This window comes from Phyllostomus discolor, chromosome 8, assembly GCF_004126475.2.
Source record: "Phyllostomus discolor isolate MPI-MPIP mPhyDis1 chromosome 8, mPhyDis1.pri.v3, whole genome shotgun sequence".
NCBI classification, from domain to species: domain Eukaryota; kingdom Metazoa; phylum Chordata; class Mammalia; order Chiroptera; family Phyllostomidae; genus Phyllostomus; species Phyllostomus discolor.
Window position 1 is genome coordinate 72932009 of NC_040910.2, and position 20690 is coordinate 72952698.

Sequence of the window (20690 nt, forward strand, 5' to 3'; positions counted from 1 at the left end):
ACTGAGTTGAAGGCTATAACTGCTTGGCTTTCATCTGTGAAGTATGTGTAGAAATAGTCCCTCCTGGCTGACTCAGAGAATCCCAGGACCTCCACCCAGCATGGCTGCTCTAAAGAAGGGATGAGCTTCCCCAGAGCTGTGATCTGAGCTGTGATGAGCAGGAAAGCCTCAGGAAGTAAGGTTTTCTTCAGCAAACTGCCCAGCAGTGTGTGCACCTGCTGCTGCTGGCTCTAGTGCAGACTGAGCTCAGAACTGTGCTGCTCCAACTCCCATTTTGGTTCACCCAAGCTATCAAGAATGAAGAGCAGCTGCTCTGGCTGAGACAGGATCTGTCCAATGGGAGCTGCAGGGCCAGCCCAGTCTTTTGAGATGAGCTCAGGGAGATTCAGTGTCCTGGACTGGGCCAGGTCTCTGCAGTTGAAGTAGAAGACATGCTGGAAGTGGTCCCTGTACAGCCTGCCTTCCTCCCAGGCTCTTCTCACCTGTCTGGCCAGGGCTGACTTCCCAATTCCAGCAACCCCATGCAGTATGACTGTGAGAGGCTCTTCCTGGGTACCTGGGCCTGGGCCAAATAGGTCTCTGACCTCAATCAAATATTTTGGGTCATCTGTACCCTCATGTTTCTTCATCCAGAATGGAAAATCATAGCCTCTGGGCTTAGATTTGTGTAGAAGTAGCAGCTGTGTGAATTTTTGTTGGAAATCCTCATTTTTCCATGACTGTGTGGGGCTGGGACTCTCTTTCTTTTGCTTCTGGAATTTTTCTGTGAATTCTAAGTGAGAGAGGGAAAGATAGAATATAAAGGTATAGAATACATTTGTTTATCTTTTTCTCCACTTATTTGTTCAACAACTGTTTCCTGCACCCACATGTTACTCCCTGTGCAGGCTGCTGATACTGGTACACTCTTGCCAGGTCAGTGGGGGAAACATGGGCTTTAGGGGAGGAGATCCTAGCTCAGATCTCTTGACTTGACCAAATTATTTTCACTGTGTGACATTCCTTCATTCTGGAAATATTAAACAAGGGCTTACACTGCCAGGCCCTGATCCAGAGGCTTGATATAAAGGGCGAACAAAACAGACACAACTCTCTGTACTCATTAATTCCATGACCTGAGATCTTGCCCCACGGAGCATCCGTTTTTCTACTTATGAATTGTAATGGTCATGGCAGAGTGAAGGGGCTAATGGATGGTGTAGTGGATACTATTGGTTCCTGACAGCAGCCTCTCTGCACCCTCCATAGAGGCACATGCCAAGGATATTCCTCTACAAGCATCTGTGCTTGTCTGTCTGAGGGCTCTCTCTCAGGCAATGAGTGAGACAGGCCAGAACCCCTGGGGAGTTAATGCTCCAGGTACAATGCTCAACCAGTGACAGATGGCAGTTCCTTGGTCCCTAGGAGACACCACTCTGAGGTGTGCTCTACACTGTCTCCTGAAGATGCTCAGTGCATTGAACCTCAGATGCTCACAGGGGTAGGTGCTCTGTAATGCAGGTTTCATTGATTTCTCCTCTCCCTGACTCACTTCCTTCTCCTAATGGTGCTTCCAGGGAATCAGTTCCTGAAGGAGCCACCTGTTCTCCAATTAATATTAGGTCTGCCTCGGTGGGAAAGCACCTGGACAGTCAGGAAAGTGGTTTGTGGGCTGTGAGGAGCTGAGCACAGAGCCTGTGTCAGCGATTGTCCCCTGGAAGGACCTCAAACTCATATCTTAGTCAGATTCCAGGCAGAGTCACTATTACCACCCCTTCCCTACTTCCCTTCAGAAGATTTTGAGTGCCTCCCACTTATCCCCTTATTTGAGTGTTTGAGATGATGCAGGTGACTCACCTGGGATCCTGATGCCCAGTTCATCTTGGGAAACCTGCTGGACCTCCAGAGTATGTGGGCTCAATTTCACCTTCAGCTTAGTGAGACTAGGGGGGCCACCCCACCTGTGGATCATGATCTACATCCACTTGATTGTCTCCTGTGAGAACCTGCCTGGCCTTGGGAGGGTCTTCCCAGGCACCAGTACAGCTGTTCTGGGTCATGGCCATGGCCCACCCCTCCCTGAATATTGTGTATGACTGAGGGGCCATGAGAGTGCTTGGTCTTCTTGGTGCCATGTTCTCTAAAATATCCTGGGTAATGGATCTGTTAGCATGGCACATGCTGAAATTCTCTTGGTTCACTAAAACTTTCAAAACTCTCCTTTTACCACCAATACCTTTAATAAGTTGCACATTCATTTATGCTCCTGACCAGGAGTTGGCAAACTTAGGCCAAATCTAGATGGTCACCTGTTGTACAACCAGTGATCTAAGAATGGTGATTACATTTTTAAATAATTGAAAAGTCAAAGAAGAATAATATTTCATGATGTGACAGTTATATAAAATTCCCACTCTGCAAAGAGATGTGGACATCTAAGTACTTGAAACTCCTAGGTCCCGATAAAGACCCCACCCCAAAAGGACTTCACTCATCACATTACACTAAGATTGTCTGAAATCAAAGACAAAGGGAATCTAAAAGCAGCAAGAGCAGAAAGGCTCATCGCACACAAGGACACCCCCATAAGGCTGTGAGCAGGTTTTTCAGCAGGAATCTCACAGACCTGGAGAGAGTGGACGATCATTCAAAGTGCTGAAAGAAAATAGCTGTCAGTGAAGAATAATTTACCCAGCAAAGGTTCAGAATGAAGGAGAGATGAAGGCTTTCCAGATAAACAGAAGCTGAGGGAGTTCATTACCACTGTACCTAACTTCCAAGAAATGCAGAAAGGAGCTCTCCAAGCTAAACTAAAGGATGCTAATCAGTATCATGAAAACATATGAAAGTATAAATCTCACTGGAAAGGGTAAATATACAGTCAAATTCAGAATAGCTGATACTTTAATGATGGTGTGTAAATAAGTCTAGCAGAATGGTTAAAGGAGAAAGGGATTGGCAAAGCTGGAAGAGTGCAGTGTGGGGTAGGGGCTATCAGCCTGGAGCAACTCCAGGAGCTGGTGGAGGGGGCTGGAGGCACTGGTGGCAGGACAGTAGTGGTGGCCTTGGGAAGTCCTTGGGGAATGCTGTAGGTCACTGGGTGATGAAGATCAGGCACCTGACCTGAGCAGTGTGACAGCCTCCGGGGACAAAGTGAGAATGTGTGTGGTGTCGACCCTGTCCCTTCAGACAGTTCAGATTTTATGTTCCTTTCTACAAATGAATTCCCAGATCAGAGTCTCTGCTGAGATATGAATTTTAAGAATTTGGGGAATCCCTGATGCTTTGTAACTTCAGAGGTGTCATGAGCTAAAAAGTTCACTTTTTGGGGAGTTCTGTTTTGCCAGTCATCTCTCCTAATGGACCACCAAATGTGGACTCTATGAAAGATGACAGAAGGCCCTGGCTGGTATTACTCAGTAGATTGAATGATAGCCTATAAACCAAAAGGTCACTGGTTCGAATCCAAGTCAGGGCATATGACTCAGTTGTGGCCAAGGTTCTCAGCTGATGTTGTGCAAAACACAACTGATTGATGATTCTCAAATCAATGTTTCTCTCCTTCTCTTCCTCCTTTCCCCTCTCTCAAAATAAATATATAAATATAATTTTAAAAGAAAGATTATAGAAGTTGTCAGAAATAGTCATCATGGCCAGGTGGGACCAAATTGCCCAACAGGACCTGGAACTCAGCATGAAGGAGAACCAGCACCTAATTCAGTGACTGAAGAACCAATCATTCAGTGGCTGCTGAATGACTCCATTCAGGTGATGGTGGCAAGCGAGGAACATGGGCAGCAAGACAGGCTATGTGCTATCCAACTATGTGGAGAGGAAAAACATCCTGAAGAAAGGCTCCCTCATGAAGAAAGTGAAGGACATACTAGGACCCTGAACCAAGAGGAAGACTAGCATGTACAATGCATCCCTGACACCAGCATAGATGCTGAGCACCCCACCAACAGAGGCAGCACTAACTGCATCTACAAACTCAACATCCCAGACGTTGTCAAGTTTGCCTACATGACTATGAAGGTAGTAAAATATTCACAGTAAAGTGGTCATGTGTCACTGTCATGGAGAAGGGCAGCAATGGTTGCTGCTGTGGTAGGTACTATTGATAGGGGACTCAAGACTTGGAAAATTTTAGCTCATGGTAAAAAGCTGTAAGTCTAGCAAGTAATGTGTATGTTAAGCTTTTGTTTCAGAAACTTTAGATAAGGCCCATCCTGGCTCCAGGGAAAAGCAGCTGACTTCCTGGGGTACTGGCTAGAGATTAACGCTTGGGGACATATTGGAGGCATCTGGGCCTTTTGTGTGACCACCCTCCTGCCCCTTGGAAACAGCTTACTGCTGAGAACAGGAATATTGCAACTTCACTAACTTAATCCTCCCTGAATTTCAAAGCCCTCACTGCACCTTGCTTGTCCTTCCCCACCCCCCTTATAAAAGATCTGGCCAGGAAAGAGAAGGCAAGATGGTTTGTTAGGGTATGAACCCGCCATCTTCTCGGATCGCCAGACATCTGAATAAAGTGCCTATTAAAGATTCAGTCGCTGTCATTGCTTATTGGATTTGGTAGTGACAGGCAGCCCGAATGCTGGTGTCTTTTCTGGTTACACTATGGGCTGGGTCCCCTCCAACTATGTCCTGGATGAGGTGGGCAAGTTGGCTGCCAAGACCCCCAGCTTCCTGAGCCTAGGTCAGGGCTTGCCCAAGCTATGGCTGGGGCACCTATATCCTTCATGTGATCCAGAATACACTTTCAGTTTGGTCCCTGAGAAGCTACCTTTTGAGAAAGGAGAGACAATGGAGGTAATAGAGAAGCTCCAGACACCTAAGGGCAGGTTAGCCATGTTCCCCAGCACTAGGTGATGGTCCTCAGCAACAGGTTTTCCCTGTCCCTATCCTATGCCCCACACACCAGGTACCTGGGGAAGAGGTAGGGAGCACATACCAAGCAGGGAGTGGTACTATGGGAACAATGTGCCACAAAGCCAGGTGTGTGCTCAGTGGGCAGTGCCAGGGGGCGACTTCCTCATTAGGGACAGAAAATTCTCACCCAGTCACTTGTCTTTGTCTCTCAAAGCATCAGGGAAGAACTAACATTTGAAGATGCAGCTTGTGAAGAAAGTCCTCTGCATGAGGCAGCAGCAGGTTCACACATGGACAGGTACTGGGACGCCACAGAAGGCCCATCTTCACCAGTGAGCATGGGGAGAAGTTGTACCTCACTGGAGGACTTCAGTGATGTCCTCCCTGTGGACCCTGCCACCTCCAGGCCCCAGTGCCACACTTACTTCCCCAGAGCTGAGTGGGTGGCTCTAAGAGGTCATGGTGGGTCACCTGTCTCCTGTGGCTCCTCTCTGTCCAGTGGCTCCTCCCCTGTTGGTTTCCTTTGCCTGGTTGATCTTTCTGTCCAGGTCCTTTCTTTCTGTCTGCCTGCCCATTGCCACCCCAGGCCCTCATTCTACAGTTCAAGGTCACCCCCCATACTGCACCCTGGCCAGTTTTAGAGAATGAAAGGTGGAAGAGAAATAAGTGTATTCACTTTGTTCCTTCTCAATTGGAAGCAGCCCTAGACTGTTCCAACAGTTCACACCATTAGCACCGTCTGTACAAAGACACTGGGCTCAGCTGGAATGCACTGAAGCTGCCCTTGGTGAAGTGACCTACAGTGCACTGCAAGGGGAAGGTCCCTGGTCCCAGCAGCCCTTGTTGCTGTCCTTTGCCCTTACTTGGCTTGGAAACTCTCCAGGAAGTGAACCTGTTTGCTGGTAACAATACTGGCACCACCTGGTGAGATAGTAGTAAGGGAACTTCCAGTGCCTTTGGGGGTGTGCTTGCAATAAAGAAAATATCCTTGAGGTCAACCTGTGAGGGGACAGCTGACTCAAAAAGACATGTTTTGGTAATTTACCCACAAATACACCATCCACCTTGTTCATTTTCCTCTTGCCCCTTAGCTTAAGTTTCACAATTATGTATTTAATCTCAAAGTAATATCTGTATTCATTTTTTCATACTAACACAGATAATTAAGGAAAATACCTTATCTTTAGGGGAGGGTAGCCACCAACACTTCACACAAACACACTATACACACACACACATATATACACACACACACATATGTATCAACACATACATATATATCAACACATACATATGTATAAATTTTACTTACAGGAAAGTTTTTAAGGGTTAACAAAAGTATATGTGATTTGTAGTAAAATACAGAAATGTTTATGAAGAAATTGCAATACTTCTTCTTTACATTTGAACTTGTTTACAGTTTAAATATACAGTCTTGAGACAGCACATTGCTGCAGTTGAAGAAGGGGTTGTGAGATCTCCTACACTTGCAAGCTCTGTTGTATGGATATTGGAATAATAAGTATCATGACAAGGCTGTGTGTGCATTTATCTTTGGGAAAGTTCTGACTCATCAATGGGAGAGCAATGACATCAGCACTTACTGAGTGCTCAGTGCCCAAAAGGAGGAGTTCAAGAAATTTATTACTAGTGTGGTTTCCTTTTCTACCACAACATTTTCTATTATATTGAAATAATAAATTTAATGAGTGAAACTCCAAGAGGAATGAAAGGACAAGGTGTTAAAAATAACTGTAGGGATGCCCAGCATCAGTAGCCATCAGAGAGATGCAAATTACAACCACAATGAGATACCACTTCACACTGGTAAGAATGGCCATCATAAACAAAGCAACAAACAGTAAGTGTTGGAGAGGTTGTGGAGAATAGGGAACCCGAGTGCACTGTTGGTGGGACTGCAGACTGGTACAACCACTATGGAAAACAGTATGGAATTTCCTCAAATAACTAAAAACAAAACTGTCTCTTGACCTTACAGTTCCACAGCTGGGATTATACCCTAAGAATACTGAAACACAAATTCAAAAGAACCTATGAACCTCAATGTTCATAGTAGCACAATTTATAATAGCCAAGTACTGGAAACAGCCCAAGTGCCCATCAGTAAATGAGTGGATCAAAAACTAGTACATTTACACAATGAAATACTATGAGCAGAAAGAAAGAAGAAGTTCCTCCCCTTGGTGACAGCATGGATGGAACTGGAGAACATTATGAGAACTGAAATAAGCCAGATGGTGAAAGACAAAAAGCATATGATTTCACCACTAAGTGGAACCTAATCAACAAAATAAACAAGCAACCAAAATATAACCAGAGACATTGAAATAAAGAACAAACTGACAGTGACCTGAGGGGAGGAGGGAGGAGGATAAAGGGGGAAAAAAGGGGAAGGGTCACATAAAGGAACATGTATAAAAGACCCATGGACAAGAACAACAAGGTGAGAACTGAATGTGGGAGGTGGGGGGTAGGTAAGGCAGGGGAGAGTAATGGGGTAAAATGGGGACAACTGTAATTGCACAACAATAAAAAATTAAAAATAAAAGCAAAAAATAAATAACTAGTTAAATAATTTGGTAATAGACATACATATAAAAGATGAAGATTTTGACATCAAGAACAAAGTATGGGGTTAGTAAAAGGGCAGAATTTGTGTATGTGATTGAAATTAAGTTGTTATAAGCTTAACATAGACTGTAATAACTATAAGATGTTTTAAGTATGTCTCCTGGCAGACACAAAGCAAAAACCTATATGGAGCAGATACGAAAGAGACAAAGAGAAAGGAATCAAGGCGACCACTGTAGAAATTAATCAAATCACACAGAAAAACAGCAAGAGAGGTAGGAAGGAATAAAGGAAGTACATGATACCTACAAATACAATTGATAAGTGCTTCCTATCAAGAATTCCTATCAAGAATTACTTTAGACTTCTGGCCAAGATGGAGGAGTAGGTAGACACACTGTGCCTCATTGCACAACCAAAAGAAGGACAACAACAAATTTAAAAACAAAAACCAACCAGAACTGAAAGAAAATCGAACTGTATGGAAGTCTGACAACCAAGGAGTTAAAGAGAAAACATTCAACCAGACTGATAGGAGAGGTGGAGACTGGCAGCTGCATTGAGAGGACTCCAGCAAGGCAATGGCTGGAGGACCGGGGTGAGTAAGGCAGTGGCTGGCGGAGAAGGCAGTCCCACATGTGAGTGCAGATACACTGAGTGGAACAACTAGGCAGTGAGGCAGACCACAAAACCCAGGGTTCCAGTACAAGGAAATAAAGACTAAAAGCCTCTGATGGAAAACACCTGTGGGATTGATGTGGCAGAGGAATAAACTCCTACCTCCACAGGAGAGTTTGTTGGAGAGACCTACTGGATCCTAGAATGTGTGCAAACACACTCACACAGGAATCAGCACCAGAACAGCCCAATTTGTTTGTGGGCAGTTGAGGAAGTGACTGAAAACAGGCAGAGAGTGAAGCAAGCTGCACTGTTCCCTCTCAGACCCCTTCTGCACATACAGTGCCACAACACAGTGATGTGGGTTGCCCTGCCCTGGTGAACACCTAAGGCTCTACCCCTTATTATGTAACAGGTGCTCCCAGACCAAAAAAAAAAAAAAAGACCGAAATGAAAGAACAAAACTCCAGAAAAAAATACAACTAAGCAACAAAGAGATAGCTAACCTATGAGATGCACAGTTCAAAATACTGGTAATCAGAATGCTCACAGACTTAATTGAATGTAGTCACAAATTAGAGGAAAAAAAGGAAGGCTATGCTAAGCGAAATAAAGGAAAATGTACAGGAAACCAACAGTGATGGGAAAGAAACCAGGACTCAAATCAATGTGGACCAGAAGGAAGAAACATTCAACCAGAACAAAATGAGGAAACAAGAGTTCAAAAACATGAGGAGAGGCTTAGGAACCTCCAGGACATCTTTATATGTTTCAACATCTGAATCATAGGGGTGCCAGAGAAGAAGAGGAACAGCAAGAAATTGAAAACTTACTTGAACAGATAATGAAGGGGAACTTCTCTAATCTGGCAAAGGAAATAGACTTCCAAGAAGTCCAGGAAGCTCAGAGAGTCCCAAAGAAGTTGGACCCAAGAAGGAACACACCAAGGCACATCATAATTACATTACCCAAAATTAAGAGAAGGAGAATCTTAAAATCAGCAAGAGAAAAGGAGAGAGCTACTTACAAAGGATTTCCCATAAGACTGTCAGCAGATTTCTCACAAGAAACCTAACAGGCAAGAAGGGGCTGGAAAGAAGTATTCCAAGTCATGAAAGGCAAGGACCTACATCCAAGATTACTCTATCCAGCAAAGCTATCATTTAGAATAGAAGGGCAGATATAGTGCTTCCCAGGTAAGGTCAAGTTAAAGGAGTTCATCATCACCCAGCCCTTATTATATGAAATGTTAAGGGGACTTATCTAAGAAAAAGGAGACCAAAAATATGAATAATAAAATGACAATAAACTCATAACTCTCAACTGAACTTAAAAAACAAAAACAAAAACTAAGCAAACAACTAGAACAGGAACAGAACCACAGAAATGGAGATCACATGGGGGGTTAGCAACAGGGGAGTGGGAGAGGGAGAGAGGGGGAAAAGGTACAGAGAATAAGTAGTATAGATGGTAGGTGGAAAACAGAAAGGGGGAGGGTAAGAATAGTATAGGAAATGTAGAAGCCAAAGAACTTATATATGACCCATGGACATAAACTAAAGAGGGGGAATGCAGGCAGGAGTGGGTGTGTAGGGCAGAGGGGAATAAAGGGGGGGTGGGAAATGGGACAACTGTAATAGCATAATTAATAAAATATATTTAAACACATAATTACTTTACATGTAAAAGGATTAAATTCTCCAATCACATGACATAGAGTGGCTGAATGAAAAAAATGAAAACAAATCAACAATAAAGCCCCTAGACCTGACTACATGCTGCCTGTAAGAGACTCACTTCAGCTTTAAGGACACAGATAGACTAAAGGAAAGATGGAAAAATATTCAATGCAATCGGAAACTGAAAGAGAGCAGGATTAGCTGTAATTGTATCAGACAATGGAGCCTGAGCCCGTGACCATCAGTTCCAGGGCTTGGGAGCAGCAGGAGTAAGAGTGGGCACAGGAGAAAGGGGAAGAGTGAAGGGGACAGGAAACTGGGGTGGGGTCCTTCCCAAAGCAGCAGCAGACTCGAGAGAGAAATCGCTGGTTCTAGGTCCCAGCCCTGGCTCTGTTTCCAAGTGCTGTGTGAGTGTGGATTTGGATGCTGGGATGAGAAGAGAAAGAGGCCAGGGTGCGACTGAGATTTCAGCCTGCTGACTCAGTGTGAGGAAGGGTGAAATGACAGAAGTCAGGAGGGGGAACGGGCTTGGAGAACCCCCTCCTCTTGGGGTTCACCTGGAAAACAGAATCCTCCTTGGAACTTTCTACCACCCTGACCCAGTGGAACTTCAAAGTCCACTAAAACCAGCACCCGAACTGTGTCCAGGCCAGGACCCTGTTACACATGGCACCTGGCTGGGTCAGTTTCACTGAGTGGCCTGTGTGGGTCTCAGTCTACCATCTGTCAAATCAGAGGGCATGTGATCTCAACACTGGAATGTTCCTGAAAGATCATTTCTAGGACTACTGGCCCCACCACCCCATCCTGGCTCCTCCATCCTCATATGCAGGACCCTACATAATCTTATGCAGCTTCCTGGCCCAGGTCCTCCTGCAGCTACACCCTCACCTGGGTGCACACCCACTGGCTGCCTTGCAGACACACCTGGGCTCTCATGCCAACTAGAAAACCTCACTTCCCAGCTTTGTCTGTCCATCTGTCAGGCAAGAGTTTCAAGTTCTTTCTAAGTCCTGAGGAGCCCCCAAACTCAGGGTCAAAGTGTTCCAACATTGTGGTAGAGGGGAACCCCGTATGAAAGGTCCACTTGGAACTCAGGGGGCAGTAGTAGAATGGGGGAGACTAGGCTGTGGGAAAAGGGTAAGGAGGTTGAGGTTGGTGAGCAGGGTGGGCAGGAGCCAGGGCACTGATGCTGGGGTCCTCCAACCAGGAAGCACCAGGAAGCAGAGACCCTGATTACTGAGAGAGGCCAGGAGGGACCAATGTACCCACTGCAGCCTGCCCCAGCCTCTCAGGCAGAAGGACATCTTGACACTGCCAGGCACAGGCTCTGACCTGGCTCCAGCAAGTTTGCATCTGTGTGCCGGCTCTGCCTCTCCCTCCCCATGTAACTCATGACTCCTCTCTGTACCTCAGCTCCCCCCACAGGAGGCTAAAGCCTCTGACACCCACAGATGCTAACAGTAGTGACATCTGCAGTGGCAGCAACAGTAGCAGCAGAACAAGTTATGGGGCACTAACAAGGAATGAGACAGTGTTAGATGTCTAACATGGATTCTCTCTGTGACCCTCCTACACCTCAGGAGGCAGGTTCTTACTTGCTCACTTTACAGATGGGGAGATGGGTGTAGAGAGCAGACAAGCAACTTGCCCACTGTGGTGGTGCAGGGACCAGAACCTGCTTCTCACCAACTCCCCTCTGTGCTTATAGCACAAGGCCAGGCAAGTTCCCACTTGGGAGGTGGGTGTGGAACCCACATCCTTCCTGCAGGTGCATTCAGAGTGTCAGCCTCTGGTCTCTCTGGCCCTCTGAGCTCTCCCTCCCTGGTGCTGTGGTGACCACATGGGTTTCTGGGAATGCCCTTGGCAGAAGTGGGTTCCAGCAAGACCCTTCTGCCCAGCAAGCCTCTTAGCTCCAGTCTAGCCTGAGCCTGGATCCCCCTCTCTGATAAGAAAGTTTTCAGTCACTGTTCAGAGAAAGTTCTGGCAGGGGGTCTATGTTGCGGGCAGAAGATGGACAGCACACAGAGAGCATTTATCTACTCACCTGACTCTAAGGCTGCCTCTTTCTGGACTCGGGCACACAGCTTGCTCAGGCCCATCAGTTTCCAGGTCTGCAGGACCAGGTCCCAGGCCTGCTGCTCCCCATATTGAGCCACCAGGCATGAGGCCACCTCCATGCTATCCGCCTTCTCTGGTTGAGTTGTGGGCACACCTGGAGGTTGCTTTTGGAGATCCTGGCCAGGTAGCTGGAGCTGGAACTCCTTCAGCTGCTCCATGGTCATTAACTCTAAGTTCCTGCCCAGCCACTGATGGACACTACTGGCCATCTCTGTTCCCCTGAGCTGGTCCACAGCACTGGCTTTGGCTGCTGCACTGGTCACCTCAATCTAGGATTGGTGGGCTGTGGGGACGTTCACTGTGGAGGGGTGCAGTGAGGGGCATCAGACAGGCAGAAAATAGCACTCATCTGTGGCACCAACCATCTCCCAATGCGAGATTCCCACACCGTTCATTATCATCACCTGGTAAACTGCTGCTTGGCATTCAGAACCCACTTCGTAAGCCCCAGGGCACCTGCCAGTGGATGGCATTGGGGGAAGGGAGGTGGAGGGGAGAGGCAGGGAAAGGCACTGGAAGGAAGAGTACAGAGAGGCTGGGGACACTGGGAGGGGTCAGGTTTCTAAGTTCAGGGCTGGGGCCATCAGGAGAGTGCAGGGGAGGGATGGGGGATGGGATGTTCGGGACACTCACTGTTCTGTGCTCCTCAGTCTTCTCTCTCCAGGACCTGGAGTCCTGGAAGCAGCCTTGTGCTGTGATGCTGACAGGAGTGGGGTGGGGGCAAGGGGGAGCACAGGGTTAGCTTTCAGAGCCCAGGGTTGGGCTCAGAGCTACACTTTCAAGTGTCTTTAGACTCTTCCTGGGCCTGGTTCACCAACCAGGGAGAACACTCTCACGACTGAAGAAGGGCCTTTCAGAGAAAACCTCACAGGGGTGTGGTCAGGTGAGGGGAGAGGCCCTCACAGTCCCAGGCAAACAGGAATTTAGAGTCAGAACCCCAGACAGGCCACACTGCAGTCAGAAGTTCAGTTGGGCCCCTGTGCTGGTGCAGGCCCAGTAACATGGAGGGAGCTGCATCTTCACATGCCTACCATGTCCGTCCGTCACCCAGAGCCTGCCCACAGAGCCAGGGCTGAGGCTCTTCAGGAAGCTGGGTGTGTGGCCAAGTGTAGCTCTCAGGGTGGGAGGGCCCCTAAATCTCACAGGGCAGCTGATTATTGGGGCACCACAGTGGGTCAGGGAGCAGCTTTCTCAGCCTCTCATAGTTTTCTGGGCTCCTGAGGCCCAGTGCATTCCTGCCTCACTGCAGGTTGTGTTCTGTCCAGGGGCCATCTGCTTGGGGCTGCTGAGCACTCAAGTAGTAAATATCTACCCAAAAGAGGAACAGCCCCTGCGTCAATGCAAAACCAGGCCTCTGGGGAGCTTTCTGCTTGTTTTGTAGAATTGGCAGAGCTGTGCCCTCCAGATGGAGGAGGGACATTGTCTAACTGATTCCCTGTGTGCAATAGTCTCTGTGGATGCTTTGAACTGACCTGGTCTGGAGAAGCCCAGGGAGAAGGAGCTTCAGCTCATCGCTCACTGGGCACAGACCCTCTGGGTGCCTGATTCAATTCTCTGAGCCTCAGTTTGCTCACTTATTAAATGGGACATCCCATTTAGGTTTGGCAAGAGGCTCAAATTAAGCAAAAGATATTATATAATATCTTTTATAAGCAAAAAATTGTTATATAATGTTATTTTTTAATGACCATCAAGCACACTGGAGGACATTCAACAGCTAGACCTGGCAGGTGTGAGAAGTGCTGCCCTAGGAGGTGGGCTGAGCAGCCGCATCTGAGCCCTCCATGAAGGGCCCTGAGACCCTGTGTGGAGGGAGGTGAGGCCTGGAGGAGGGGTGTGATATTGTTTTATTTCCTCCTAATGCTGACCAACGTGACCACAGCTCTGGGCACCGGCTGGGTGTCCTATGGCTCAGTTTCATCTGACACTACTCCCAGTCAGTGCAGGCTCCACAGGTTTTCAGGTCACCCACCTTTCTGTACAAATTGGCAAGAAATCCAGAGGCCTCAGTGACCCCCTCTCAGATAATTTGCTTGAATGACTCACAGAACTCAGAAAAACACTTTACTTACTGGCTTATTAGAAAGGATAGAAGAACAGCCCCCTGGAAGAGGTGCACAGGGAGAGGTTTAGAGGGTTTTATGGAGGTTTCATTACTAGGCATGACTGAACTCAGTGGCCTTGGTGACTGAGTTCATCTCTAGCCCCTGTCCCTGTAGGTCCTGCCTTGGTCTTTCTGGTGACCAGGCTCCATTCTGAAGTTACCTAGAGGCCCTCACTCCTCTCACTAGTGTACAGAGGACTCTTATCACTCCAGAAACCCCAAAGGTGAATGAGAGTAGCTGTGTGTCAGGAATTGGGGACAAAACCCAAACGTTTATTTTTTGTTACATCATAAGGGCACTAGTAGAACTCTGGGAGGAGACCCCAGGTCATGGAAGTCAAGGTCATGCACAGAGAGGTTGGTAGAGCAGAACAGTCACAGAGAAAAGCATTTGATCTGTGGGAGTGAGCATGGGAACTCTAGTACCCAAAGCTCTCAACTATGGAGCTTGACTAATTGATTAACTTTGGTATGGCCATAAGACAGTTGGTAGAAGCGTGGAAACCCAGAGAAGCAAAGGGCCTTGCTCTGCTTACACATCAGGTCAGTGGCTACACTTGGGCTGGGATCCAGGTCTCTGGATACACAGGCCAGGATTGGTTGTCTTCCAGTCCTAGGCCAACAGGGATTTGAGAAAAGGATATGGGATTTGGAGTCAGAAAGCCCAGCTCAGCCTTTAGCAATTTTGTAATCTTGGACAAATCACTAAACTTGCCAAGTCTCAGTGTCTGCATCTGTAAATGGGGAGGACAAGCCCATTTCGTGGTGTATAAAACCCCATAATGCTCATGGGTGCAGTTGGCCCAGCTGCTGGAGCCCGAGGTCGGTGCTGAATACAAGTCAACTCAGCCCTTTCCTCTTATTTTGCCTGCCAACATGCTACTTTTTTTTTAAGGGCCAACAGAGATGGTACCTCTTCCATGAATTCTTTCCTTCTTTGATTCTTCATCCCATGCTTCATTAAGATCCCAAGATGCTTTATAGTTCAGCCATCTGTACCTGGAGGCTGGATAATGTAGGGGTGTTGGATCTGTTAGGTCTGGCTTCTGAGACTTCCTCTGTCACCGACCCACTGTGACCTTATCTTGTTTGTGATGTGATGTCACAGTCAAGCTACAAATTACTGTGATGGTTAAAGGAGAAATATGAACATTCCTAGCATAGGACCTGGGATGTAGCACAGAGTCGAAAAATATCAGTTACCTTCTTCTTCAGATCATGGGTCCCTCAAAGTCAGGTAACTGATTTGTATTTTTTTTTTTGTATCTAAAAAGAGAGCTCAATGTTTTGCATGGTATTGATGTTAAAATAGTGATTTAATGCAGAAGTGTTGGGAACCTTTCTGCCTGGTTTCAGAAGCTGTAGACCCCATGCCTATGGCTGAGCAAGAGACCTTGAGACCATAAGCCACTAAGGAGACAAAGCTTGTCTCCCTGGCACTGGCGTTGCCTCTGCCCTGTTTTACTTCACCCTGTGGCCCTGAGCAGATGACTGGTTAGCCAATGACAGGTAAGATTCCTCAAAAGAGGGATGACCTAAAACAGGCATGGTTGTGAAGGGGCCCTTAGGGAAGTAATTGGGGGACTATAGGAAAAGGGGATGATGGACCCTCACTCCTCGGCTTTGTCGTAGCCTGAGTCTTCATTCTGTCTGCAAGAAGTGTCCTAATCTCTTGGCTGCCTCACTTCCCCTGCCTGACTTAAGCCTGAAACAATGCCAGACATGAGTGTGGCCCTGGGCTAGAAAGGGCAGGTTCCCCAGGGCCATTAGGCCTAAGAAAGAATGCATAAAATTCTGTGAAAACTGCTTTGCTAAGAATGTCTTCAATTTTCTGATAAGGGTCCAATCATAAAATGAGTTTGTTTCCCAAAGTTTTATGGCCCATTTGGTAACTGACCCTAACTCAGAATAAACCCTCATAGTTCTTTGAATGTTATCTATTATTTGATCATTACTGCCTAACAATGGTGAATGAAGACCTTCCTTGATGTAATCCTCCCAGAAAAGCAATAAAAGTCTGTCCGGGCAAGGGTCGGGGTGCCCTCTCACTCAGAGGGTAGCCATGCCATCCCTTTTTCTACAGGACTTCTGCAGTCTGTGAATTTGTTTGTTACATCCACAACACTGTGGACACTGCTGATCAGAGTCTGCATCACAGAAGTAATTTAAAGTATTACTTTTATTTCATTTTAATTTCTAAATAATGTGTGTGAATACAGTGTCAGCCTGAGTACTTCAAGCTACACAGACTTGGCTGCACTGAGGTCACCACTGTTCCTAATATGTTCTGTGTCTTCCAGACAGACAGAGACACACACACAACAACATATCTGTATAAATTATACAGCTTTGTCCTGTAACACAACGTATGTTTTCTTTTTAAAAAAGGGCGCAGTTTTGGTTAGGTAACACTAGATGCACATGAATCAACCCTGCCCTGAGTGGCCTCACATGTGCCTCCCAGGATAAAGCAGATGTCTCTTGGGACAGAGACGTGGAAGCAGAATCCACCTTCTACAGTTCAGTGAAACCATCTGATAATGGAAGAAATAAAATTTAATGGCATTGTTAAGAGAGTCACTGTAAATGGTCAGGAGGCCGTTAAGGATGTGGGGCCTCCATGCACCTGCGCCTCACCTCTCAGAGCTGCTCAGCCTGATGCTGAGCTCAGCTCAGGCGGAGCCACAGCCATCCCGGAACAACCACTGCTCCGTGGACACATGTGGATGTTGTTTCCTTTCTTGTCATTTTCGACTGCTTTGTCAGCTATTAAAATAACCCCTGCTAACCTAGCCAGTAATCCTTCACTTGAATAAAAGAATTACAATTTGTGGCTTGTGCCTTTATAAACTCTGCCTTTCTTCTCTCCAGAGCATGGCGTGGGTTGCTACCTGCATCAGTGTCTCTCTTGGATTCGAATCCTTAAGACCCCAAATAAATTTCAATTTGTTTTATAGCCTCAAGTCTTTATTGGTTTACACAACAGACAACCCTTCAAAATGACATGACATGTTCACCTTTAGTGCTTAGATAACATCATTCCCCCACACTCTTACCTGACTAGAGGACCCATTTACCTATGGCCACCTCTGCTGGGGGAAAGGAGGCTCCTCTGATGTGTGAACCTGATTTCCCTGATGCCGAGGGAGGGGGGTCTGAACGTGCGATTGGAGTCCTGATGGTGCCCTGGATGCTGAGAGCCCAGATTGTCCCCAGATCCCTCCCCTTCTCCAGCTGTACTCCTCCCTGGTGGCCTCATCCAGGAGCAGGGCTTGAAATGCCCTCTAGGGGCTGATGACCCTACACAGTGCATCTCCATCCCCAACCGTCCCTCTGATTTCAGAGCCTTTATCCAGCAGCTTCCTCAACTTGTTTACTTGGGTGTATCACAGCTGTCTCAGACTGAACACCCCAGACCACAGCCCCTATTTCACCATTTCCCCCTAGTCCCTCCAACCTTCCCCGCCCACAGGCTCTTCATTTCAGCAATTGATGTTTCAGGCCCAAAACAGGAGCGATCCTTGACTCTTCTCTTTCTCTCAACCATCACATCCATCTGTCCTCTAGTCCCTCCAACGCCAGCTTTTACAGAGATCAGACCTGATCCTCACCACACCCAGGAATTCCATCCTGATCCCCTCCACAACCTCCCCATCCCCTAGTCCCCAGATCAGGGCAATCACCTCCTGTCCCCCTGAATATGATGCTGCCCTCTTGTGTTTACTCTCAGTCCCACAGCCAGAATTACCCTTAAAAAACAAATTAGGTCAGGCCCTGGGTGGGTAGCTGAGTTGGTTACAGTGACATCCCCATGCATGAAGGTTGTCGGTTCCATCCCTGGTCAGGGTGCATACAAGAAGCAACCAATGAACACATAGATAAGTGAAACAACAAATCAATGTGTCTCTCACTCTCTCTATCTCTCCCCTGCTTCCTCTCTCTCTCTCTCTCTCTACCTCTCAAAAAAATCAATTAAAAAAAAGTGAAGGTAATCAGGTCAGGTCACTTCCCTGCTCAATACCTTCCAATACTTCCCATTTTACTCTGAGGAAAAGCCAAAGCCCTATCAATGGCCCATGAGAACACGCATGACCTGGTCCCTGACATTTGCTGTCTTCCTTCCTACTGCTGCTCCAATCCGCCACTCCCTTTTGCTCTTTGAACACACCAAAGAACACTGTCACCTCAGGGTCTTTGCACTGGCTTCTCCATCTTCCTGAAATGATTTCCCCTAGATAGCCAGAGGGCTTGTCTCCTCACCTTCTGCAAAGCTGCACCCACCCCAAGCTCCTGCTGGACCCCATACCCTTCTTTATTTATTTGCCCAGCACTTTTACCCCTGACCTTATAGATTTGTTTTTTTTTTTTTCCTTTCTGTCACCCTCACCTGCCATTAGAGGCTTCATGGAGCCACATGTCAGCTCCATGAAGACAGACGCTTCTTGTTTTGTTCGCTGTTGTACTTCTACTTCCTAAAACAGTGTGTGGCCCAAAATATCAGGGCAATAAAACCGGCATTCATTGGATGCCTTTGGAACTATTTCATCTTCCTAAACAGTTACTCACTCTGGCCATTAGATGGCAGTCTAGTACGTTCTGTGCCTGGATACACCCTCGGAAGTTTGGTCAACAGAGGACCCTCTGAGGTCCAAGTTTTTCCAGTTGTGTTTCTGGTGCTTTGGGTTATTGTTCCTTTCCTCATACTTCAAAGCCTTTTAGAAGCCAGTTAAAAAACCCACTTATACGCAATAATACCAGTTTATATTACATATTAACATGCAAGGATAACCCCAAAGTCTGTCCCGTACCTCTTTAGGAAAAAATGGATCTTTTTTTCTGTGCAAATGATTACAACTTGAATGCTACCCCAGATGACTTCTGGAACTTGGCTTCCCTGAAACATCCCTCCTCCCTCTGAGTCTGAGAGTGTCCCCGGTGCTGCTTCCTGGGGGTTGCAGTCAGTCCCCAGCTTCCAGCCCAACCGGCTGCTCTAGCCACCTTGCTGTTGTCTCCATGGCCTCAGATGTCCTCTTTGTCCTCCTCGGATTATGGCCTTGCCTCTTCTCAGGTCACCAGTTCTGCACACTGCTCTTTCCTAACCCCCTCTGAAATGTCGGACAGGCTTCTTGAATCCTCCAAGGCACAAAAGGTCTGAGTTGACAGCAAACATGAAAGGCAGCCAGAGGGCCCTCAGATGGGTCCTCTGCTGAGAAGAGGGGTTGTGCTCTTAGAAGTGGAACGTTGATGTGAGTGAATGAACCCACCCTGTGCTCAGTGATGGACGGGTTCCCTGGCTCACAGAGGCCTCTGACTGAGAACTGGAGTTTAGTGCCCTCCCTCTGAATCAGAGGTGGGGGAGGTGTGATTGTTCTGGTCATCAGAACATGGTGAAGTGATGCCCTGTGACCTCCAAGGCTAGGGCTTAAAGGGATACAGCTTCTGCTTCTCTACAGATGGCAGGCCCAGGTAAAGTTCTTAGTTTTAGGGTCTTGTGTAAAATTAATTTTGTCATTGTTTATATCACTGAGATTTAGGATACCTTGTTAGAAGTCACAATAACTGGGAGATTGGGCAATTAGTGTTGACTGACAGGCACTGTGCCAGTTCAATGCCAACAGTAGTCCCCTGAGGGACTCAGTAAAGAGGGGAACTGCTCAGTGTGAAGAGCTCAGCTGTGATACAGCATGCCTGTGAAAGAGCTCATCAGCCTAATAGGCCACAGATCAATATGAAAGGGCATGGCTGTGTAACAGCATGCCTACCAAGTGGCCCTGGGCGAGGTGCCTCTTGGACGAGACAGCTCTGTTGCACTCTGCTCTGCCCTGCCCCAGTCTGCTCCATTCCGCCCTGGTCTATGAATCATCTTTGGTGTTCGGTCACCCAACAGAGGAAAGCAGTCTTAACAAAAGTATGCTCCCTGAGCCAGAGAGGAGCTGGTGTATACAAAGAGAAGTCCCTGCCCCTGATCCCTTATTGTCTGTCCTCATGCAAATGAAAACTCCAAATCTTCACAGTTTGATTGGATTCAAGACTTCCATGACTGGTTGTCTTGACTGGTTGCAAGAGAGCCATTCTGGTTGGTAGGTTAACATGCTAATTTTGACATAACTGGGCAGCTTCTACTAGATAGGCAAAGTCTCAGTCCTGTTAGTTGACCTACAGTTTCAGGAACTTGTCAATAACAGTTATCTGAGGTTGCAAATCACAGTGCAGGCAGGCAGTTCAGTGCAGGTGGCAGGCAGCTTAGTGCAGGTTCTTCCTGACAAGGCTTATGTGACAGATCCCCACTTACATGACTGCTAAGCTCTCTTTTAGTTTTAGCTTTGTCAGCCACTAGGAGCTCCTGTTGCTAGGTATCTGCTCTCTCAGGGTCCACATTTCCCCTTTGTGATCAGAACTTGCTCAGAGACAGTGCCGATGATAGATTAGGTCAGTCTGTCCTGTGCCAATACTGAGTGGCTAGGCCACCTGCTCCAGTTTTGTCCAGTCCAATGGTGGGACTCTGATGGTGGGTCTCCTGTGGCAGGGTGGTAGTGAGTTGAGCAACAAGAGCCATTTTCTTGTGAGAGGTCAGTCAGGTACCAGCCAAACTCACTTGCATACATGCACATGCGTGTGCATTTGCACACACACACACACACACACACACTTGCAGTCTTTTTCTCAGAGCAACCAAAACAACTGGGGAAAGGTAAAAAAACAACAAAGACACTTAGTTTGTA

At 47.1% G+C, this 20690-nt stretch overlaps 1 protein-coding gene across 1 annotated transcript in view; it reads right to left on the reverse strand.

Annotated features, from left to right (window-relative positions):
• Positions 1–20690, reverse strand: part of LOC114515350 (NACHT, LRR and PYD domains-containing protein 1-like) — a 123712-nt gene that overhangs the window by 40994 nt on the left and 62028 nt on the right. The window contains exon 4 of the mRNA XM_036033205.1: positions 11791–11958. Within this exon, the coding sequence (XP_035889098.1) occupies positions 11791–11923 (133 nt within the window). The 5' untranslated portion in view covers positions 11924–11958. The remainder of the gene's footprint in view (positions 1–11790; positions 11959–20690) is intronic.